This window comes from Emiliania huxleyi (assembly GCF_000372725.1).
Source record: "Emiliania huxleyi CCMP1516 unplaced genomic scaffold EMIHUscaffold_896, whole genome shotgun sequence".
In the NCBI taxonomy this organism is placed as follows: domain Eukaryota; phylum Haptophyta; order Isochrysidales; family Noelaerhabdaceae; genus Emiliania; species Emiliania huxleyi.
The window spans coordinates 28,668-38,754 of NW_005195331.1; the positions used below are offsets into that span (position 1 = coordinate 28,668).

The 10,087-nt window shown below is 64.4% G+C and overlaps 3 protein-coding genes across 3 annotated transcripts; 2 read left to right on the plus strand and 1 right to left on the minus strand.

Moving 5' to 3' along the window:
- Positions 1 to 785: 785 nt before the first annotated feature.
- EMIHUDRAFT_460194 (hypothetical protein) lies at positions 786 to 3,829 on the minus strand (the record flags this gene model as incomplete). The annotated part of the gene is made up of 6 exons (XM_005757898.1): positions 2,724 to 3,829; positions 2,489 to 2,543; positions 2,030 to 2,329; positions 1,659 to 1,903; positions 873 to 987; positions 786 to 794 (listed from the first exon to the last, which is right to left on the minus strand). Exons 1-6 carry the CDS (start codon positions 3,743 to 3,745, stop codon positions 786 to 788), a joined length of 1,746 nt encoding a protein of 581 aa, XP_005757955.1. The 5' UTR covers positions 3,746 to 3,829.
- A 149-nt stretch (positions 3,830 to 3,978) lies between these two features.
- EMIHUDRAFT_121474 (hypothetical protein) lies at positions 3,979 to 4,887 on the plus strand (the record flags this gene model as incomplete). The annotated part of the gene is made up of 1 exon (XM_005757899.1): positions 3,979 to 4,887. One exon carries the CDS (start codon positions 3,979 to 3,981, stop codon positions 4,885 to 4,887), a length of 909 nt encoding a protein of 302 aa, XP_005757956.1.
- A 2,669-nt stretch (positions 4,888 to 7,556) lies between these two features.
- On the plus strand, positions 7,557 to 8,402 carry EMIHUDRAFT_372459 (hypothetical protein). Its single transcript, XM_005757900.1, has one exon. The coding sequence runs from the start codon at positions 7,581 to 7,583 to the stop codon at positions 8,253 to 8,255; it is 675 nt and encodes a 224-aa protein (XP_005757957.1). The 5' UTR covers positions 7,557 to 7,580; the 3' UTR covers positions 8,256 to 8,402.
- Positions 8,403 to 10,087: the final 1,685 nt, after the last annotated feature.

Sequence of the window (10,087 nt, forward strand, 5' to 3'; positions counted from 1 at the left end):
GACGAGTGCGGGGGGTGTCATTCTTATCACAAGACATTACTACTCTTATTTAGTCTCTGATCAAGTCATCAATATCGGGCTGCGGGCTAGAGAGCCCTGCCTGACCCTTCTTGGGAGGTGCGCGTTCGCACGACCACGAGGGAGGGGGCCATAAAGTAAACAACACAGGTCTCGCCGAGGGTTAGTCTCGGAGCGCCCTCCCCAAAACCCATCGCTACGTCTACGACGCACTTTTTTGAGGACTGAGGACTGAGGACTGAGGCCTGAAGCGGGTATACGGGATACGGCTCCGACGGCGACGCGTGAGACGTCGCGTCGTGACAGCGTCACGCTCGACTTGTTGCAAAAAGCCTGTGGTGCAAACCCCCCCTAAAACCAGCTAAAACTACCAAAAACCCTGTCACGGCCAGCTCGGCACTATCTACTCAAAAAAGTGACGTAGAGCACCCACTTTTTCAGCGTTCCGCGCACACACAAGGTCCGCCTGCGTGCGGCGCCAGCTTCCCAGGGCCATGCATCCTAGCTGTCGCCACCGAAGGCGACTCGACGTCGCTGAGATCGGAGATCAAGCTCTGACAGGTCACACGTCGCTCCTTTGACGCCGACGTGACTCACCCGTGCAGAGCGCACCAGGACACAGTCTCGACGCGCTCGGTACGACGCCTGCGACCCGTCTCGGGTCAGGTGGCACGACGCTCATCGCGCCTGCCAGCGCTGCCGTGCAGGCTGCCACGACGAGGTCGAGCACGCTTCTATACGCTCGCCGAGCCTTCCTTTCCATCCCATTAGGCAGCCTGGGAACGGTGGCGGTCAGAGGCAAAGACTACGAGGGGGGTGGTGGAACCACATGTCACGGCTACTGCCGGCTCGACCCCACGATAGCCTCCGAAGGCTGACTTTGAGGCACCCTCATCGGACGATGTCGACGAGTTGGGTCGCTCTCGCGGTAGCCAGGTAGCCCCCCATACTAGTAGCACCAGCCATGGCCTCAGGGAGCGCGGGCGAGGGCGCTGGGAGCAACACGGACAAAAAGACATCAAAAGTGGTCGATGAGGCATATGACGAGATGTTCACACCACCCGTATTTGCAACTAGTCGCTCACGGGGCGACGATGTGTATATACTCTTTTTTGGTTTCTCGGTTTTCTTGTGTGGATATACTCAAGCAAGAGGTTCATTCATCAACGGATCATACGGGCACGACGGGTAGTGCACATGTGAGTCACTGGGGATATCGCGCGGCAACACAGGGTCTGATATAGATGTGTGTTGTGGGCCGAGAGCGCCAGAGACGGCTAGACTAATGGAAGCAGAAGCCCGACATGCAGGGGGCTTCGCAGCACTGGGACTGGACTGTGTACAGGAAATCAACATCGCGGTGGCGCGGGTGCAAGCGGAGGAGTGGGGCGGGCGGCACGCGCGCGGAAACAGAGTTCGGCATGCAGACGCGAGGAGAGGCGAGAGAGCAAGCATGGTGGGCGGCACCGGGGCGGCGCCTCCTTCCTAAGGAGGCGGGTCTTTCCCCGGGCGCCATCACATTGGCGCGCGGGCGCCATCACGTTGGCGCGCGGCAGCGAATCAGAGGGCGGACTCCACGAGGGCGGGCGGAGGGGGAGGGGGACGGGGAGGAGGGAGGGGGCACCTAGGCCGCGCCGCACCCGCCCGCAGAGCGGCTGCCGCGCAAGTAGCAGGCGAGGCGCGCCTTGTAGCAGTCGAGGAAGGCGGCCTCGCGCTGCGCGGCCGCCGCCGCCTCCTCGGTGGACGGCCGCTTCTGGCCTCGCCGCTCGCAGCGCAGGACCGCCTTTCCCGAGCCGCCGCTCGCCGCCTCGCGCGGGAAAGTGGCGCCTCCGCACTCCCACGCGATGCGGCGGTCCGCCTCCGCCTCCGCCTCGCGGACGAGGACCTGGAGCGCCGTCAGCGGCGGCTTCGAGTCGAGGCCGATCCCGTCCGGGCCCGGGGCGGTGGCGGCGGCGGTGCCGCCCTCGGCGGTGCCGCCCTCCGGCGACGCCTCTGCCGGCGGCTCGCAAACGATGTCCGCCATCTCGCCGAGGGAGAGGCCGGCGGCGGCTCCTTGCTGGAGGAGCGCGGTGCCGACGCGCAGGGTGCGGATCGACCCGTCCGAGACGCCGCTCTCGCGGCGCGAGGCGAGCAGCGCCGCGTCGGCGTCGGCGTCGATGCGGGCGATGTGCTCCTGCACCTCTGGCTCGAGGGGCGCCCGCGCCTGCGGCCAGTGGCGCCACTCGAGGTTGGGCACGACGGAGCGGAGCGAAGTGGGCAGGCAGAAGCCGTGGTCGATCGGCACGAGCCGCATCACCGCGCCGCGCGGCACCTCCGCCGAGGCCGGCGCGCCGAGCGATGCGCCGAGCGACGGCGCGGAGAGCGGCGTCGAGAGCGCCGCCGAGCCAAACGCGCCCGCGGGCGCCGCCGCGCCGCAGGGGGAGGGGGCGCGCGGGTTGGCGGGCCGCGCCGCGACGGGGGACGGGAAGACGATCGAGCGGTGCGCGGCCGTCTCCCCGAGAGAGAGCGCCGGCATGGGCAGCTGGCTCGGCACGGGCGGCAGGCCGGCCGGGGAGGCGGCCGGAGGCAGGTAGCTCATTGGCGAGCGGGACGCTGGAGGGGCTGCCGAGGAGGGGAGGAGCATCGGCGAGGCGGCGGGGGTGCCGCCGGGGGTGCCGCGCCCCGAGTGGCCCGGCGTCGACGGCTCCGAGCGCGGCGAGCGGCACGATCCGCAGCACGAGCTCGCCGTCGGCGTGAGCGCGTCTGCGGCGGCGGTCGAGGTGCGCTGGACGAGGATGTTGCCCCCGTGCCGGTCGGCGTTGAGGAGCCAGAGGTCGAGACAAGCGATGCGCTGCACCTCGAGCGTCGGGAAGAGCGAGTGCGAAAAGTCGTCCGCCGGCCCGTCGTGCGGCACGTACCGCTGCAGCGAGCCCGCCTTGTCCTTGCGCGCGCGGAACGGCGACGCCTGCGCCTCGCCGTAGGAGGCGCCCTCGCCGGTGGAGGCGTCGAAGAAGGAGGTGTGCTCGGTGCGCACGCAGGCGGTGGCCGGCACGCGGCAGAAGTGGCGCGACCGCTCCGTCGCGTCGAGCGTGTAGGCGAGGTGCTCGTTGAGCGCCGCGTCCCCGATCCGGATGCCGGGGCACATCCCCTCCTCCCCGATGTTGGCGATGAAGGTTTGCTGCGCGCCCTTGGGGTTGTTGGGGCCGCAGGGCTCCTCGTCGCGCGGCTTGAAGAGCGAGATGGGCAGCCGCGAGCCCCACGGCGACTCGATGATGTACGTCCCCCCGAGTCCGTCGTCCACGAGCGAAGGGCGGCAGCCGGCGTCGAGCGCGGCGCAAGACTCGTTCACCAGTCGGAGGATGTGCGCGTCGCGGCCGGCGCCGATCGGCTCGAGCTTGGGGCTGGCGCGGTGCGCCGAGAGGACAAACTTGGACCGCCAGCTCGCCGCCGTCGATGGCGGCGTCAGGGCTTGCAGGCCGGGCGAGGTGATTGTTGTGGCGGGCGACACAGGCGCGGAGATGGTGCGCTGGAGGGGGAGGGCCGGCATGAGATCGTCAACGCTGATGGAGCGCCCCCTGCGCTGCACCTCCATGCCCGCGTGCATCTCTCCGATCGCCAGGTCGGGCGGCTCGAGTTCGCCCAGACTCTCCGCGTCGCGCGAGCGGCGCCACGCGGAGAGCGGAAGGATGGGGGGCGGGCGGGGGTTGGCGTTGCGCCCCATGATCCCGTTTGAACCCCACGGATGCATCCGCCCGACGGGCGCCGCGCCGCGCGCACCGCCGGCGCAGCCTTTGAATAGCAAGCTTCCGACAAGGACACCGATTTCTGCTCACCCAAACGCTGCACACCGCGAGGTGCGAGGTGCAACCCAGCGCGCTGTGAAGTATTTTTTCCGAGGCCAGCATCGGTGGTGCGCAGAGAGGAGCGGGGTCCCCACCCCGGATCCCACCTCCGGTGGCTTCGAACGTGCTCGCAGCAGAGATGCGTGCCTCAACCACGCTTCTTCTGCTTTCCCTCGCCGCCGCAGGCGGCCTGACACTCGCGCCTCCTCGCGCAGCGGCGCTCCGCCGACCCGCCGCCGCGCTCGCCGCGCCCTCGCAGCTGCGGGCGGCCGCTCCGGTCGCGATGCGGGCGCCTGCCGGCGGCGACGGGCAATTAGCCCGGCTTGGCACTGCCTCCGCCTCCGCGGCGGCGTGGCTGCTGGTGGCCGCCGCCCGCACGCTCGCCGCCTCCACCGGCGTTCCCGTCCGCTCCGCGCCCGTCGACGTCGTTAAGTGGGGCGTCGGCGTCGGCGGCGCCCTCGCCGGAGCGGCGTACGTCCTCGCCTCGCGCTCCTCGCGCAAGTCCAAGCAGGCCGCGGCGGTGGAGCCCCCCGCCGCGCAGCCCGAGCTCGACGCCGACGTCGAGATGCTCAACAGCCTGCAGGCCCGCATGCGCTCTCTGTACGACGAGCCTGCGGAGGACGAGCCGCCAGCAGAGACGACCTCCTCGGGCGGCACCGCGCTGCTCGAGCGGCCGGACAAGGAGGAGGCGGCGCCGGCGGAGGAGGAGCCCCTGCCCGAGGTGGACGAGGCCTTCCTCGCCGACGACTCCCTCGTCCTCGGCGACCTCGCGCGCCGCATGCGCGAGATCGCCGACGCGCCGCCGCCTGCGCCGCCCGCGCCTGCCGACGACTTTGGCTCCGGAGGCACGGCGCTGCTCGAGCCGCCGCGGTCGGAGGAGGCGCGGTTCGACGCCGACGCGCCGCCGCCCACCTTCCCGGACGGCTTCCCGCTCCGCGACTTCGACAGCGACGCGCCGCTCGACGCGCCCGCCGACCCCGCCGACCGGCTGGCAAAGCCGTCCGACGACGAGATCGCGATGCTCAAGCGGATGATGGGGGAGGCGTAGGGCGGCGGCAGCCGTGCCGGCGCGGCCCGGAGGGGGCATCGGATCTCTGCCCAACACGGCAGAAACGGGCGGCGCCATGGCGCGCATGTCACCTTTGAGCTATCGTCGCCTATCGAGGCGGTGTCCTCTCTTTCTGTGTCGAGCACGCATCTCACAGGATTGTCGATTGATGATCACATGGATTGCGATGGAAAACGAGGAGAGCACACACACCACATAGTGCCGTGCGACAAACGCTAGACCGCGCCGGCGGTGTGCGAGGACCACCACCCGCCGCTCGTCATACACGCAAAACTCGTCTCGAAAATGCTATATTGAGGGGAGATGTCGGACGCCAACACCTCGGACCTGCTTGGCCACGTGCTCGTGCAGGTTGAGCAGCTCACGCGCCGGGCTGAGGCCTCGGAGGCGGCCTTGCGTGCGGAGCGGGCGCGGAGCGAGCAGGAGGTGAGAGATCTGGCCGCAAGGATATAGAGAAGGGTGCGCGCGCTGCCAATATCGTTTGAGCTTTGGTGCGAACGAAGAGACTAGAGAGAGATTTTTTACGTGCGAGAGAAGAGAGAAACCCACGCGCCATGGCGGTGCCGGTGGACGTGTATGGCTTTATTCGGTTTTTTGCCGAGGGTATATGTGGTGTTTATGGAGGTGTTATGTTAAGTTATGAGGTGTGTAATATAGGGTTAGCCGGAGACGACTTTCTGGACGGCACGCTGGGACTCTGGGAACTTTCTTCATACGAACCGGGGACATTCACCACCGACTGGACTCTGTTTAATGATAGTAGAGTTTGAGTTCTGTGACTTTGATGTGCTAACAATATATTCGCAGGGTGGCCCGGCTCCTCGGAAGAGTTGCCCCCCGACCGGTACTTTTACCCATCTCACACTACAGAGGTGTCCGTTTTTATTTATTTATTTACTCGAGTACATCACCGTGGTGACGCAATCCAAGGACTAGCAAAGAGCCTTCACTTTCGCGCGTGATCATCTGACATGCTCTCGGTGTTCGCGGTCGTTGCCAGCCCCCTCGAGTACATCACCGGCACTGCGCCTGCCGTGCAGGAGATCTCCTTGCAGCGCCAGCAGGAGGTGTACTTGCACCGCCAGCAGGAGATCTCACAGCGCCAGACAAGCTTCGTCGCTGCTACACAGACTTCGGCCGGCTCTTTCGCTGATGGTGAGAGACCCAACCTCCCGGCCCTGCCACCGTAACGAACCCTCACCCCCGCCCGTTCCGTCACCACAGCTGGCGTCGACGACATCATGTCCTGCGACAAGTTGCCGCCGGACTCCCGCAACTTGCGGTTCTGCATTCAACAGGAAGGTCCCTTCGCCGGCGAGGTCGTCCAGCTGGTACCGGACGCGGCAGGCGGATACCAGAGTATCAGCCTCAAGGAGCGAGACTGTGCCGTGCCAGAACGAAGCATGGCTGCCGGCCGCATGTTCTTTGCGAATAAGGGTCCTGGAAACGGCTGTCGCATCGCGTCCGCAGACATCACGTACCAGAACAGCACCGGCGCGATCGTGAAGGCCGTCGCCGGAGAGATCATCAACCCGGGCGGTATTGCTGGCGAGTCCATCTACTACCCATCACCCGCCCGTCAGGACTGCTACTTTTACACCGACGCGTGCGCTGACGACGAGTTTTGCATGGTGAATGCGCATGAGCGGTGGGGCAAATGGGCGTCTGACCCGTCCGGCAGGACCGCAGACGCGAACTGCAATAAAGAAGACTACGGATTCAACATCACCAGTGCGCGACTAGCGGGCGCTACTGAGAGCGACTTGCAGGCTCTTCGTTCGAGCATCACGAATGTCTACTGCGGAGCTTTTTGCCCAGGGGGCAACTGCACCGACGCCGTGGAGGGGACTGATGTCGAGCAACGCAAGATGATGATTCAATTCGAGTCAACCTACAACAGCGTCGCATCGACCCAGGGCAACCCTCACGGCAGTGTTGGCTTTGCAGTGCCAAACCCCTGGAAGCCGATGCAGGGTGTGTGTGTCAAGCACCGTACCGAGCACCAGAGCTGCTTCCCGACCGACAAGGGCAGCGGCGACTTCTACCAAGAGGCCTACATCACAAGGGATGCCGCGACAGAGGGCGCCAAGGGCGGCTCCATTGACCGGCCCCTCGTCTGCGGATCGGGCCTCAGATGTCATGGTACTCACGAGATGCCACACACATGCATGCGCGCACCCGGCGACGTCGAGACGATGGACACGGTCGCTGCGAGGTATGTCGACCTGCACTCGCGGCCACGTGAACACTCGCGACGTGAGCAGTGGTCCTGCTCCGAGGACATGGGGCTCGGGTGCAAGTCCGGGCTCGTCTGCACTGGAAAAGATTTTGATGTTCTTCCCAACACGTGCGTGAAGGCGCGGCCCGCCGACCTCTGCTACGCGGGGCCGTGGTGGGACTCGACGAAATGCCCGCGGACAGAGGGACCCGCACCCCGCCCTTCGGACGCCACGCAAGCAGGTAGCGAGGAGCGCTGCGGTGGTGGAATGAGTCAAGAGCAGGCTGAAGAGGCACTCAAGGCGACCATGCTGCTCATCGCCGGTGAGGTGGCGTTCCCGGGCACTTGCCGCTATTGGACAGGCCCCAGCAGCGGATGGCACGTGCGCGCCCAGAACACGCGCAAGGCTATCTACGATGTGTTCGAGGCGCTGTGGCCTAGCATCCACAACCGCATGATCCCCGACTTCGATATCATCGAGAAAGAGTACTATCTCGGCAGATCTCCGGATGGCAACTCTCACGTGACTGCTGAGGAGTGCGCGGCGGCAACGGAGACATCGGTAAAGTGCGAAGGTGAATGCAACATCATGGAAGCGACGTCTGCAATTGACTTCTACAATGGGTGCCAGATGAAGAACTGCAGGATCCGGTACTCTCTAGCTCAAAGTGTGTCCAGAGCATCCCGACCAAACCAGGTGTGGAGCCTGATTCACTGGGTGATGCACAACCTCCCGGAGAGGATGAGCGTGGAGCAGGTGCAGGCGTCGAAAGCGATCGCGCTCATCCTCAAGGACAACTTTTGGTGCAACGACTGCCGCGGGTTCTTCACAATCGGCGTCCTTGGCGCGGTGGGCTACCCGCCAGTGGAGCGCAACGGCACGAGGCACGCGATGTACTGGAATTTGGGCCACAACATCGCGAACGAGCACGTTGCGTCCACGCGCGGGGGCCACCCGTGGCTCTACCAGCTCGCCAACCAGAGCACGGGCTTCGCTACCGCCGCCGATTTCCAGAACCCGTTCTTCATGCCCTTTGACTTCAGTGAGCGGCAGTGGAAACAGACGGCGCCGTGCCCCGGTGAGGGTGCGGGTGCGGATCCTGGATCCCGTCGCCGCCTCCTCTTCTGAGAGCAAAGGGGATATCACAAAGGTAGAGCCGTCGAGCTCTCTGTGTTTACTGGTACTGTTCATTTCGAGAGTTCGTGTTCCCTCATGACTCATGTTGAGCCGCCGTGTGGAGCCCGACCGAGAGTTAATATGAAACTGCTTTTAGACAACACCGGGCCCAGCAGATGTTGTTGATAGAGATTTGTGAGTCCTTCGGTAAGCGCGGGTTAGCGCGGGTTCGTGCTCACTAACCCGGCACGGGTTAGCAAGGGTCAGAACGGGTTATCATAACCCGACGCTAACCCGACGCTAACCCGGCACTAACCCGTGCGGCTGGGGGGCATACGTCAGCAGGGGTTTGCGCCGGGTTAGGGGTGGGTTAGGGCCGGGTTAGAGCTGGTTGGCGAGATGAAACGGCTGCTGCGGCGGGCACTTCTGTTAACATATTCTGCCTTAACAGGTCGGCATGGTCTTCTGGTAACAGGCATGTTGTTGGTAACTTGATCGAATGTCGCCGAGGTCGCGGACGAGCACTCGGTGTACATCGAAAGCCTGGGCGGCCGGTACGTCTGGGACGAGGCTCGCTCGTGCTGGAAGTGGGTCGTCTACGTCGACTAGAGCACGTCCCTCCTCACTGCTCCGTGCACGCCTGACGCCCAGTCGACACACCTCCCGTTGCGCCCATGGCCTCCGCTACAGTGGCAGTGCGGGCTGCAGGGGGCCCGGCCCTCAACGTGTGCCAGTGATGGCCCTAGGGAGGAGGAGTGAGTGCGCTGAGGGCGGTACATTATAGATCCTGTGGCATGAGACTGTCCCGCTCGCCATGCGCCCGCGGCTGTGGTGTGGCGAGTGAGTGAACGCACGAGAGAGGGGCGGTACGAGCCGTAGAGCTCTAACCCCAACCTAACCCGAGACTAACCCGAGACTAACCCGGCGCTAACCCGCGCTGCTCGGGGGGCATACGTTAGGACGGGTTAGTGCCGGGTTAGCGTCGGGTTAGCGTCGGGTTATGGTAACCCGTTCTGACCCGTGCTAACCCGTGCCGGGTTAGTGTGGCTTAACCTGGTGGAACCCACGCTAACCCGCGCTTACCGAAGGACTCACAGATTTCACGTTGTAGAGAGCCTCTACATCGCTCTACAACGCAGGCGCATCGTCACGCGGCGGATGTAGAGCTCTACAGCTCTACAGCGCTCCAGAGCGCTCTACATCTCTACAGCTCTACAGCGCTCTACACTCTACATCCTTTACACCCTCCCTCAGGCGGCCCGCTGAGGGGGCAAATCTCCCCCCCCCCCCCCCCAAATGCATACCTCTCTTACGCCTAGTTTTCTTCATGCATCATGGGCCTCAGATCGCCCGACCGCGGTCGGTCCGGTGCTCCGTCAGGGGCGGCGACCCCCCCATCTACAGATGATATGCGCATCCTAGATGCCAAACGCCATCTAGGATGCGTTTTCCATCTAAGGACGGTTCTCCGAGAAGATTTAATCATCTTTAGATGGTGCCCCGCGTCTTTTGATAGCCCGTGACATCTCAGATACTGCAGTCGTCTTCAGACGCACAAGCGTGCCGAGATGATACCCTCATCTTGGGTTAGTCCATGCATCCCAGGATGCAATGTGGCATCTGAGGATGCGCAAAATGCATCTCTTCAGCGAGGAACATGAGCGCGTTATCGGGTTTTTTCCAATATTTTCGATCAACAGTGTCGGAGTTTTGCCGAACCCGAAGCCGAATTAAAAACCAGTCTTACATAGACAATCGCAACCGTCCATGCAGTAAAGTCAGCATCAGCACAAGGGCTATAAGAAAGTGCCCCCCACCATCACTCACTGGCTCCCAGTTCCATC